General features: G+C 35.2%; 1 protein-coding gene across 2 annotated transcripts in view; it reads left to right on the top strand.

The window, feature by feature from the left end:
• Nucleotides 1-13577, top strand: part of LOC132707617 (discoidin domain-containing receptor 2-like) — a 226835-nt gene that overhangs the window by 174181 nt on the left and 39077 nt on the right. The window contains exons 12-14 of one of the 2 annotated variants that reach the window (XM_060679522.1): nucleotides 581-826; nucleotides 11090-11275; nucleotides 11933-12385. In XM_060679522.1, the coding sequence (XP_060535505.1) occupies nucleotides 581-826; nucleotides 11090-11275; nucleotides 11933-11945 (445 nt within the window). In that variant the 3' untranslated portion in view covers nucleotides 11946-12385. Of the gene's footprint in view, nucleotides 1-580; nucleotides 827-11089; nucleotides 11276-11932; nucleotides 12386-13577 lie in introns of those variants that run through there. The other variant, XM_060679521.1, reaches the window with a different exon arrangement.

Raw genomic sequence — 13577 nt, 5'->3', positions numbered from 1 at the left:
TTATCGAACTAAAATCTACATGAAAGCTGTAGAAAAATACTTAAAACCCCACTTACTTGGGTTGACAGTGGGTTTTTCTAATTTGTTTCAAACAAAATCCAGTAAAAATTGGGTCTTCCGATCATCATTTTCTGGTCCAGTTACATTTTCATGTCGATTTCGTTTCAAATACGAACGAATACGTTAATGAACCCGCGATGGTTGGCAATTGCTTATAACTAATGTCAAATAATTTTTTTTAATTATGTTTTGAACTCCTTATAAAAACTTACACGCTACACGGTCTGTAGATATTAAAGTATATCTAGCCCCGCCCACCAGATTTTTTTTGCTTCAACTCTTGATGCCGGAGAACCTTCATCTCACCACACCACATTCCCACCAAATCCGCCCCTCGGCAATAATTTCGGAGCATTCCATACAAAGATTAGCCCGTGTCCCGACGTTATGACCGTTAAAGTACGTTTTATTTAACGAGATACGTTTTAATGCCCGGTTTTATTCCCAGACGATTAAAATAACCGGGCGATATACCCTAATTTTATCGACAGTTTCTAGAACGTTCCGTTTTTATTTCCAGGTCCGCAACTAACAGCCACTTTATGTTACCCCGGAGTCCAGGACCGGACGCGGCGGTCGACGGGCTCGAACAAATGAAAATGTTCCCTCGCGAAAAATTACGCGTCGTCGAGAAGATAGGCGAGGGTGAATTCGGCGACGTGAACCTCTGTGAGGTGGTGGGAAGCAACGCCGAAAGTTTGGGCGATTTTAACGTCGTCGTCGTGCACACTCTCGGCTCTCAGGAATACCTAAAGGAATTCAAACGGTGAGGAAGTTAATGGGTCTCCCGGGATGAATTCTTTTTCTGCAATTCGTTAGCAAAATTGGTTAGTTTTTGATTAGTGTCAACTAAAAATGTGACTTGTAAGCGCGGACAATACTCCCTTGTACTACAAATCGTCTTTCGAGGTTCCATGCCCACAGAAATTTTGCAGAAAGTTTTTGCAAATTTGTGCAAATAAAAAAAAAGTGGACTGTTAACAATGTGCAAGACCAACAGAGATATTTCAATAAAGACGTCTACCTGAAGCCTCACCTTGTTCACTGAGTTCTTACAAATAGTTTTTAAATACCAATGAGCATCCACGCATCCGGAGAGCCCTCCTCTTTTGCTATGGCTTTTGGGTCTCTAAATGGCATTCGTCTAAACCGATTTACTTTCTTAGAGGAAGTTTGGCTATCATCATGGTGATTCTCACTTTGGACGCGGCTGGTCGGAATAATTGTCTTAAGTTTTTCAGCCATGAAGTGCGCCTTCTCTCCACGCTTCTCTTGCCTTGTATTTTTCCCTGTAATAATAGTTGTAGCATGCGGTACCTTTTTCCGATGTGGCTGAAGTTAGATTTGGATTTGGATTTGAAAATATTACAATTAAACAGTTCGTTGCTTAGGTTAATTAAAGGAACATATTCCTGTGCTTGGCAAGTAGCACGGAATATTGTAGGGGAATTCCAAAAACTATATCCAATGTTGCTATACAGAAAATAACCTCCTTTCCGCTCGCATCACCCCAAAATACTATATTTTAGCTAACGTTTTGCATACTATTCTTTTTCTACGACCGTTAGTTTTTGGGTACATTTTCGCAAAACAACACGAATATATTCACTGAACTGACTGTCAGAATGGACAGACGTCAAAATTCAAAGCGTGGCAAATATCTCCGGAAACATCCGATTGATCCCAAACCCGTGCGGTAAAATCCCGGAAATGTCCGAAGTGGCTCGGATTCGTGGGAAACGAAACTGACGTGGTAAAGTGACGCTTCCCGCACGCTAGATCGGTGAGTAATTAGGTATTTTACAGACGGGACTAGAAAAAAATATTTAATTACTATTTTGCAATCTCGAAAAAATCGGACGTTGTCCCACAGATTAAACCAGACCAATTAAGAGACACTTAGGATTGCTTCAAAACGATGTATTACTCCACCACCTTCAAACCCTTGGGAATATATAAAACTATCCCCCACTTATGAAATACCCAAAAGTTCGATATATGTAATTAAATTGAATGTAATTAAACCATTGAAGAGCCACTTGGGAGAGCTTCAAAAATTCGTTTTATTTATTTCGCAATCTCAAAAAAAATCTGACGTTGTCCCAGACATTCAATCAGACCATTTAAGTCTGATTTTGAGTCATTTAGGAGTGATTCAAAATGGTGTATTACTCAACCACCTCGAAACGCTCAGGAATATATCAAATTCCAATAATGAAACAACCAAATAATCGTTTTATTTATTTCGCAACCTCAAAAAATTCTGACGTTGTCCCAGAGATTCAACCAGCCATTTAGGATTGCTTCAAAATGATGTATTATCTTGAAACCGTCGGGAATATATAAAATTACCCCCAATTATGAAATACCCAAAAGGTCTCATAATGACTTTTTTTTCGATTGCGAAATAAATGTATTAAACTTTTGTGTATTTCACTTCTGGGAATGGTTTTATATCTTCCCGACCGATTCAAGGTGGTTAAAGCTCTCCTAAGGGACCCTTCAATGTTCTTATTCAATTTCAAGGTGGTTGAAGTAATACATCATTTTGAACCCCTCGCAAGTGGCTTTTTAATGTTCTAATCTAATATTTGGAACGTCAGATATTGTTGGGATTGCGAAATTAAATGTATCGAATTTTAGGGTATTTCATTATTGGGGGTAGTTTTATATCTATCAGACGGTTTCAGGGTAGTTGAGTAATACATCATTTAAAAGCTAAGTGGTTCTTCAATGTTCTAATGGTCTAATGGTCTGAGACAACATTGGGCATTTCAATATTGGGGGTAGTTTTATATCTATCAGACAATTTCAGGGTAGTTGAGTAATACATCATTTAAAAGCTAAGTGGTTCTTCAATGGTCTAATGGTCTAATGGTCTGAGACAACGTTAGGTATTTCATTATTGAAGGTAGTTTTATATATTCCCGACGGTTTCAAGGTGGTTGAGTAACAGAACATTTTGAAGCTCACCTAAGTGGTTCTTTAATGATGTGGTTGAATCTCTGGGACAACGTCAGATTTTTTCGATATCGGGAAATATTTATTAAATTACTTTTTGGGGTGATCCGAGGGGGAAAAGGGGCTATATTCTGTATAGCAACATTGGATATGGTTTTTGGGAGTTCCCTTACAATATTTCCGTGCTTACTTTCGCGGCATTTCCACAGGAATATGTTTCTTTAATTAAGATAAGTAACGATCCGATCCACTATAATATTTGCAAATCCGAATCCAAATCCAAATCTAACTACAGCCAGATCTTTTTCCGAGCATAACGTACCTAGGTAAGCAAGTTTCCTTTTCTTTAGAATCTCCACTATCTCTGTTATTCTATTATTGTTGATTTATTATTGCTCCTACTCATCACGGATAGTATCGTTTTTTTCACTTTTCTCTATTTTATTTGTTGGTAATTCTCCCTTTTTTTTTTAATGCATGAAGCGAGATACTCTCCATTATTGTCTTTTAGAGTGGCATTTCGCATAGCAAATTTTAATAGCGTTTTTAATTTGGCAGACACTAATAAGACTCACCAGTACTGGCTTCCTTAGTGGAGGACTTCGATTTGTCTAGTATATAAGTCAACTTTGCATTTGCATTTCTTTTGGTTTCAACATGTCACACGATATTGGGTTGGTTATTCTCTCTCGTATAAGGATGTAATAGCACAAAGCTATTTTTTAGAATACTGCCTATTTTTGCCATTTTTTCATCGACCCAGAGATTCACCCATTAAATTAAATGATGTCATTTCAATAACATCCTGTATAAATTACATCTAATAATAATAAATAATAATAAATAATAATTTTGTTGTTATGCAAAGCACTATGGTAATACATAAAAATTATAAATAACAGGAGTTGTGGTTTTTGTTACTTGCATTGTTTCGAGAAAAAAGTGTTAATATCATAATAATATGATATCTGGTACAAATATGTTATATTTATTAAATTATTAAGGTAAAGGGAGCAGAAAAGTCGCACAACATTTTTTGAGATTGTGGTGTCTTATCTTTATTTCATAAATTGATATCTATTAGTTTTATATTTATTCACAAATAAAGGAGGCAGATAAGAAGATATCTTAGAGGATTGTTTCTTATGTTATTGAATTCTAAGTAACTTAGTTGATAAATGGAACAATAAGTCAGTTTCTTACGTACTTTACTTAAGGTTAAATAAATGAAATATTGTCCTGTGGAATATGTTGAGCCACTACAATTCATGAAGTTTGTGACACCCTTTGATGCCTACGTATTGCAAAAATGTATCTCAAGCAATAATCTTAGACTTTTTGTATTCTTCGCTTATTAAAAACACTCTGAAATGGGCTACAATAATTCGCAATAATTAAAATGTGACAATATTATTCAAGAACCAAATTATATCCTTCTAAACAGTTGGTTACTAAAGGGCGAAGCGTCCTGTTTGTAGCATCCAGAATACACAGCGTCCTTCCGTTAAATTTTCAAAATAGGGAATATACAAAAATTAACAGACTTGATGACTCCTGACTATTTCGTGTTGACTATGACATTTTGGAAGTGATAAATAAAATTTGAATAAAATCAAGCCAATTAAGCCTGTGATAAATTTAATCATAACGTAATATAAATATTATTAAGATCATATACATACTAATAAGTTAAGTTGTATTAGACTGAATGAACTTTAAAATTCACTTAATGTCTTTTGAATATATTATCTATTTTTCGAAATAAATTTGATACTACTTGATGCTAATGTAATATCAAAGAATCACAAAGCATATATTAATATTAAGGTAATATTTGTAAAGAGACTTTAAAATGGAATAAGCCTTTTCGAAACCGACGTCAATCTGGTTAGTAAATAGTATATTATGCAACAATTAAACGGCATTTGAATGACCAGTTTATTTGACGCGAGCGGAGCGCAGCGATTTCCGAAGTGGCTGGCATGCGTGGGAAACGAAACTGACGTAGTAATGTTACCCTTCCAGCATGCTAGATCGGTGCGTAATTAGGTATTTTACAGATGGTAGTAGAAAAATTCAATTTTATATCTAAAACATTTTCAGCGGAATGAGGAAAATTATTATCTATGGCGGGTGACATAATGGCAGATAGATTATCTTAATTTTCACAACAAAATATGTTTGTTGTAATAGTATATTATGAAACAAGTGTGGTAGACTCTTTTATTAAACACTCGCTCCGCTGCGCTTCGTTCGTGCCAAATTAACTCGTGACAAAAACTTTACCAAATGTGTTGCATACTATACTTTTTCTGAAACCTTTAGTATTTGTGTAGATTTTTGCAAAACAACACGAATGCATTGAATTGACAAAATCTCCGAAAACATCTGATTGCTCCCAAACCCTTGCGGTAATATCCCAGATATGTCCGAGGAGGAAACCAAATATCTATAAAAATCGAAGATAGACTCTCAAAAAGCTTTAAAACAACAAAAGGGCTGCTACAAGGATGCTCCACATCACCAACATTGTTTAAAATATTCCTAGAGGAGATTTTAAAACCATGGAAGAAAAAATGTGAACAAATTTAAATTCCAATCAGAGGCGACTGTCTTTACACGTTGAATTTCTCGGACGACCAAGTTGTACTCGTACAAGACGAAGAAGTTACATGTTACGAAAACTGAAGGAAGAATATGAAAAAAATGGAATGGAAATAAATTTTTCGAAAACGGAATACCTGGCAATAACAGAAGATGGAGACACCTACCTACAAGTCGATGAAAATCATCAAATAAAGAGAACCAAAAATTTCAAATACTTAGGTTTCATAACATCTCAAAAAGGGACAACAGAGGAAGAAATGAACAGTAGACTAGGCCAGACACGAAACTGTATCAGACAACTAAATTCAATACTCTGGGATAGACACATCACTCGACACAACAAATCACATATATTTAACACCATAATCCAGAGCGTAATGACATACGGCGCGGAAAACTGGGTGATCAACAAAAAATACAAAAGTAAAATACAGGCCACTGAAATGGAATACTGGAGGAGAAGTTGTAGAATAGACAAAGTAAGAAACGAGGAGATCAGGGAGCAAATGGGTGTCAAGAAAGATACCTTAACATTGATTGAAGAAAAGAGATTGGTATGGTATGGGCATGTAAGAAGAACGGACAGAAATAGGTGGATACACAAGATAACAGAATGGAGCCCCATAGGTAGAAGGAAAAGGGGTAGACCCAGAAGATCTTGGAAGGATGAAGTAGATGAATCTATGGAAAAGAGAGGTATCGGAGATGAATGGCAACACAGAGATGGATGGAGGCGTAGGTTGAGAGAAGGGAGACAGCGACAGCTGTAAAAAAAACCCTATATATATATGTCCGAGGTGGCTCGCATCCGTGGCACATGAAACTCACGTGTTAAAGTGATGCTGCCCGCACGCTAGGTTGATGTATAAATAGGTATTCTACAAAACGGAGTAGAAACAGATTTTTTGAATATTGTATTTGCCAGCTGTACCTCCTACGGAAAAATGAATATGTCAGCTGCGTCAGGGTGATAGCAATGCTGTAAAGAAAGTATAAGGTTGTTTAAATTTTGTATAACAACGCGGCACATATCCAATTGTTTATTTCCATTAATCACAGTTTGTGTACGACCTGAGAGACGTTGAAAAACATGCTAGTTTAAGATTTTTAAAAGCTTCAGAAATATTTTTCTCAGTTATTTTAGTATGAGTCCTTTTGTAATCTTAAATAGCATCGAAAACGGAACGAAATACATAGACGAGCTATCTAAGGAGGCCTCTTCCGTCCCCGATCTTATAAATTTCGCGTTGTTCGATAACCAAAAACCGCTTCCAAATATTACCGTCTAGAGACGCAAATAACTAAGGAGTGTGTAAAATTTAAGTAGACAATTTGCCGTGTTAGCGTATATTATATCGGAGCGCGGGTTCGTATCTTTGCTTCAAGGAGGCGGTACGTGCCTCGAAATTGCTTTATTTCGATTTTGGCAAGCGAATATCATATTCACCTTATCTCGGGCGGGCTTCGAATCGATTTAATATTTCGATTCAGGCTCGATGTTTATTGAAACGCTTTCAGTTTCCCGTTACCCGACTATCTGTTTTCCATGTTTGGAATTTTTTAAAACGTGTGTCGCGTACCGCATATTCGATGCGGCAAAAACTCCTACACGGCACTGCCGGTAATGAAAAAAAAATGTCTCTCCTGATTATAAGTATTATTATTACATGTGTAAAAATATGAAATGTTATACTATGCAGCAAGTGCGATAAATGACAGTGAATTCATGAGATATTATTCGGCACGAGCGGAGCGAGTGCTTAATAAACGAGTGAGGTAAAGAGTTTACCGTCACGAAAAATTCACAATTTAACCAATTAAAAATAATAACAGATTACCGAATTACTAAATTTCGTACCATTCAAACAAAATATTTACCAGTTGCCATTAAACCTATTCGTTTATCGTTCCGATCGGTTCTGCTATTGTTGTCTCTTTTTAGCTGTGTACGTTAGACAGAGATAGATGTATTATTGGATATGTCATACAAACAACGGAATAAACACAATTTTAAAACTTTATGTTAACCTTCAATTTTGTTTTGTTTGTGCTGATGAGACATGGATATTTGAAAATGCACAATTGGTCTTGGCAAGATATTAATACAAAAACTGTGTCGCTTAATAGGTATTTAAATTTTCTGATATATTACATAACATTTTTCTGTGTATTAGTTTTTGGGTATATTGTTCCCAGACCCGTGCAGTAAAATCCAGGAAATATCCGAAGTGACTCGTTTCCGTGGGAAACGAAACTGAATTGATAAAGTGACGCTTCCCGCACTCTAGATCGGTGTGTAATTAGGTATTTTACAAACGCGAATTGTTAAAAAGAATTAATATATCTAGATATAGATAAATTAGTATATCTTAATATATCTTAATTAATATATCTAGATAACAAAAAAAAAGGTATTTGTGATTGTTGTCTTTAAGTTTTAATGCTTTATATCACAGTGTCTAGTTAAAAATTGTAAAACTCTATCTATAATCTATAATAACAATTAAGGCGAAAAGGTTCTCAATCTTTTAGTGGTGGTATGTGGTATGCCTTGGTTGATTCTGTTTAGTTGTTCAGATCCATCAGCAATATTATTCAACAATTTAAGAATGAATACTAAGTCAAACCTTTCCTGTTTTGTCAAAGTTTGCAGCTGGTATTCCTAACTCAAAATTACAATACCTCAAGAACTTGTTCTGACCCTTGTCAATAGGATCAATCTGCTGGTCATACAGTGGCCAGACTACTTTGAGGAACATTTACGAGATAAATAGGCATTTTATAAAAGTAACAGAGCTTTATTAATATTGGTCGGAAAAACAAAAAAGGGCTAACCACCCAGTAACAGGGACGTCAAATGAAAATTCAACACAATTATTCAAACCTATGAGCTTTGGATCTTTTTGTGTTATGTCTGATAAGTGATCAATCAACATTTTCATTAAAAACTACGATTAGATCTCTAATCTAATTTTTATAAAACAATTTTTCATTATTCATTGTGTGATTGGATTCATATTTTTTACAGCATTTAAAAAAGCTAATAAAAAAGTACTTACCATTATTTAAGTTAAGGTTGTTAATATTTTCTTGTTATTTTTGTATATCAATCGACTAATGATTGATATAATTTATGAAAATGTTAAATAAAATCACCTGCTTGGGGTATCCACGAAAATATCTCGATGATTTTTTTTAATATGCAATCTGTGGCTTTTCTAGTGAAACCCAAATTATTTAATTTTAAGAGCGACACATCAAAGTTAACTCTGTCAAAGGCCTTGGAAGAGTCGGTGTAGACAGAATCCACTTGCCCCCTCTCCAAGGCCTCCAATAGATTCATCTCGTAAATCGCCAAATTAGTAGCCGTAGCTGCAAATCCATTTTTTTCTACTCTTACACCGCGAATTTAGCTGATTCTAAACTAATTTATTGATTGATTGATTGATCAGGGCCTGCGGATATTGACTTTTTCAGTTGGGTGGTGACTTTGATTATTATTATTAACTAAACAGTTATTTAAAATGGTTTTGCGCTATCTAGTGTGTGATAGTAAGTAGTTACAATCATCGAAATTTAATTTTTAATAGGTAAGGTACAACCATCGTGCAGGATAAACTGAAAGCTTTGACATTTCCAAATCTAGAACGTAGCTCAACCAAATCATACAGCACACTGGTGATCCCTTGAACATGATTACTTAAATTAATATCTATGTTCAAAAACAAAATATATTTTATAACATAAAGTTAATTCGTTTTCTTTCCAATAGATTTTATTCAAAATTTTAAATATCAAATAATTTACATTAATTAATGTAAACTTAATGGATACTATCTAAGGAGGAAAACGCCAAAAAAAAATATTGCTACTAAATAAAGGAAGAAGGAAATTGAACGAGAGTGAATGCACGTCGGAGGATGAAAAAATTGTTTAAGCGAAGAATACACATAAAATAGGACGGGGAATGATAGAACAGAGAGAAAATTTGTGCATGAATAAAAAAAATGGTGTTCGATAACATTTAGTGTGCAACCTTAATGTATAGAGCAGAGGTATGGGAATGGAAGGTCCATATATTAAAAGTGAAGTCAGATAATGGTATGGGAAGAAAAAACACTCAAAGCTAGTAACAAAAAGAGGAGGACTAAGCAGAAAATGGAAGAGATTGACTTGAAAGTGCAAAGTATTGTGATGAATAGGAAACTGACCGAAATAGGCAGAGTATCCAAGAAAATATTGGAAACATAAAATAAACGAAGGGAATGGTGCTAAGAAGAAGAGGAGAGAAAGTGTGAATTATGCAAACATGAGAAGTAAACCATATATTACTACTAATTTACTAGTAATTTCTTGAATAATTTAGATACCATATAGATGGATATACTGTCAACAGAGAGAAATTAAAAAGGATATTTAAAGACGTTAGAGTTATAAACGCGCAATCTTTAATACAGTAATTTGGTATTTTATCAATGCCTGTAGATAATGAGTTATTTAGTTTAGTGGTGGCTTTGATTTGAGAAGTAATTTGTCTCCAATTATTAACTAAATAATTATTTAAAACTGTTTTGAGCTGAGTTCGATGTAGGTCAATCCAAATTATTGTTATATAAAGGAAGAAGGATAGTAACTAGAGTGGAAGGTAGTTAATTATACATGAAATAGAACTGGGAATGAAAGAACAGAAAGGGAAGAATCTTAATATTTGGAGTGGAGAGATATGGGTATGGAAGGGATAGGATAGTCAAAGCTAGTAACAAAAAGAGGAGGATGAAGAGGAAAAAGGGAGATGATGCGTAAAAGAGAGCTGAGCGAAATAGGCAAAGAGTATCCAAGGAAACATTGCAGATATAAAATAAGTGTTACATATCGAAGTGAATGGTGCTAAGAAGAAGAGGAAAGAAAGTGTGCATTATACACACAACGGAAGTAAACCATCAAACATATTTAGAGTGTAAAAAAAAACAGGGATTAATAGCGACGTGTCAATATGGAGTTACGCATATGCAAGTAAATGGTGGTGAGGAGAATAGAGATAGTGTGGATTGAGCAGACAAGGTAAGGAAACCATCAAATATATGTCGAGAAGCTGTGCAAAACTGAAAAAAAACGAAGACATAGAATATCAGAAGTGTGCAACCCGATGCCGGGTCAGCTGTACTTAGACTGCGAAAGAGTTCACTTCAAGCTTACTGTGGCGACCGTCTTCTGCATAAGAAATTTAATGCCTTTTGGATAGTTTCTCAAGGAGACCGTTTGGGCAGATTCCCTCTGAAGAAACTACCTTTATGGTATTCAATATTGATATTATTATCGTAATTATTTTTAGTTCAACGGTATTGCGTTTCCTAAAGACTAATTTGAATTGCGGAGCATTTTAAATTATATGTTAGTCCAAATAATTTCAAATGTAGTTTCTAGTTCCTCATTAAACTTTCCTTCTTTATTTGTTTCACAGGGAAGTGAAAACGATGTGGCGTCTGAAAGATCCGAACGTGACGTCATTGCTCGGCATTTCCGTCGAATGTCAGACACTGTGCGGTTGCATCCGTGAATACGCGCCGTACGGCGATCTGTGTCAATTCCTGCAGGATCACGTAGCCGAGACTGCGACGCCATTGGCACCGACGGCAAGCACGTTGAGGTAAGCGGTTCGGCGGGATTTAGCTCGCGGGGCAGCGGAGGGGGTGCTTTTAACTTTTATTTATTCTACCGTACGTACGTAACGCGGCGGAGCCGATGCTTATCACTAACTTGTTGAAGTGCTGAGAGAAATGCCGCTATATTTTGTTATCCTTTCGTTCGTTAAGGGTTTTTCGAAGTCGCGTTTTTCTATTCAAGCGTCGTCCATTAGCGTTGCGAATGCACACGGAAAACCATTTACCAGGTCTTCCTTTTATATTTCGGGATTTTCTTAAACTAGTCCTGCCATCTGGCGACTAAAATTTTTATAGGGAAGTTTCACATTTTGAGGTTAGGTTTGCTCAGTTAGGTTTTGGCGAAAGAGTGTTGTTTGTGTTTTTTGTAATAAATTTAAAAAATTGTGATGGTTAAGAATGGAACTTAATCGGGAGCATTTTAGTGCAATAATTTTTTGCAACTTTCAACGTGGACTAACTCAACAACTGATGAACTTAATTCGACTTTTGGAGTTAAAGCACCATCTAGGACGACCGTTTATCGCTGGTTTTCGGACTTCAGTCGTGGTCATAGTTTCCGTGAGGACGAATTTCGTGAACGTCGTCCAAAATCCGTGGTTGTTCAAGAAAATATTAATGCAGTGCGGAAACTTATTTTGCAGGTTCGTCATGTGACTTAGCATGAGATGAGATCTTTGGGCATTAGTGGGACCAGCATATATACAATTTTGCCTGAACATTTAGCCGCTAAAAAAAATTGTTCGCGTTGGATTGCACACAATTTGACATCAGCTCAAAAAAATGTTGGTGTTGATTGGTCTAAGGAAATGCCAAAAATACCATCGCGGTGCTTGAGAAAAGGCCACAAAAATAGTTCGTGCGCGAAGCACCTGGAAACAAATGGTTGCAGTTTTTTTCAGGAAAACTGGCCACGTTACATCGTGTTGAAAGTTAAAACAGTTAATTCGCCGAAAGTCTTCGAAGAAATTAGAAAAACCAACCGCCGAAGACGAATCACTCTCCATGACGACAAAGCTGGCTCTCACCGATCAGTGCAAACAAAGAACTTTTTGAGTATTAAAAACGTTTATTTGATGAGCCATCCACCATATAGTCCTGATTTAGCACCTAATGACTTCTTTTTATTCCTATATGTTAAGAATAAATTACGTAGGCAAGTATTTTTGAAACCTGAAGAAGCGATTGATGCGTTTAAATAGCATCGATCTGGGAAAAATGCTTTGACTATTGGTTTTATCTATTGCAAAAGTGTATTGACCGCCAGGGTGAATATTTTGAAAAACAATAAAGTCATATTTATTGGTAACTTGTAGTTTTTTATTACAAATTCCGAAATATAAAGTAGCCCTCGTACGTGGTCTATGAGAAAATGTATGATAAGGTACCGGGAAGCTTTTAACAGCTCGTAAAATCACCGATCAATAACTAGAGGACTAAAAAGGGACAGTCTCTGCTTTGGTTACACCAGATCCCCCTCAACATATTGAAAAATGCTAATTGTTTCTTTAGGAGGAAAAATATGGTTTTTATTTGGTTGAGATACTAGGAATATGTTGTTTAGGCATTTTAATTATTGAAATAATTGCACAGAAATAAAATGATTTTTTTTTGGTTTACATCAAAAAATTAATTCAGGTTCATAATATCCGGCAGTGAATTTTTGAGAATAGCTCGTCAAAATATGATTATGTTTATTTGAATATGAGTTGAAATTGCGTCATAAGATTTGTTTAACAGACTAATTTAACAGAGTTTTACAATGGAAAAATTCTCTATGGGTTTTTACCAACATTACTTATTGCCCTAAAATCACAAGTAAAATTTAATTCATTATTCCGCAGTGCAGACCCTTTGAGCCTTTCTGTATCGATTTTCATGTTATTGACTCTTTTGATAGCGCACTTAAATTCTTCAATCAAGCACAGTGTTATATATATATATATATATATATATATATACTATATATATATATATATATATATATATATATATATATATATATATATATATATATATTATATATATATATATATATATATATATATATATATATATATATATATATATATATATATAGTATATATATATATATATATATATATATATGATGACACTATATTCCGGGATATCATCCGTTCGCTCGTTGAACTCCGACTGGAATCCTGCATCCGACTGGAATCCTGCAAATCTTGCATCCGACTGGAATCCTGCAGACGTTTCGCCAAAATCTCACTTGGCATCTTCAATGGTCGTGCTCCGAAAACACTTCGAACACTGAAGATGCCA

This window comes from Cylas formicarius, unplaced genomic scaffold, assembly GCF_029955315.1.
Source record: "Cylas formicarius isolate icCylForm1 unplaced genomic scaffold, icCylForm1.1 PGA_scaffold_9__14_contigs__length_23061073, whole genome shotgun sequence".
NCBI lineage: Eukaryota > Metazoa > Arthropoda > Insecta > Coleoptera > Brentidae > Cylas > Cylas formicarius.
Note: the sequence above shows the minus strand (reverse complement) of the source record. Positions and strands in the feature narration are given on the sequence as shown.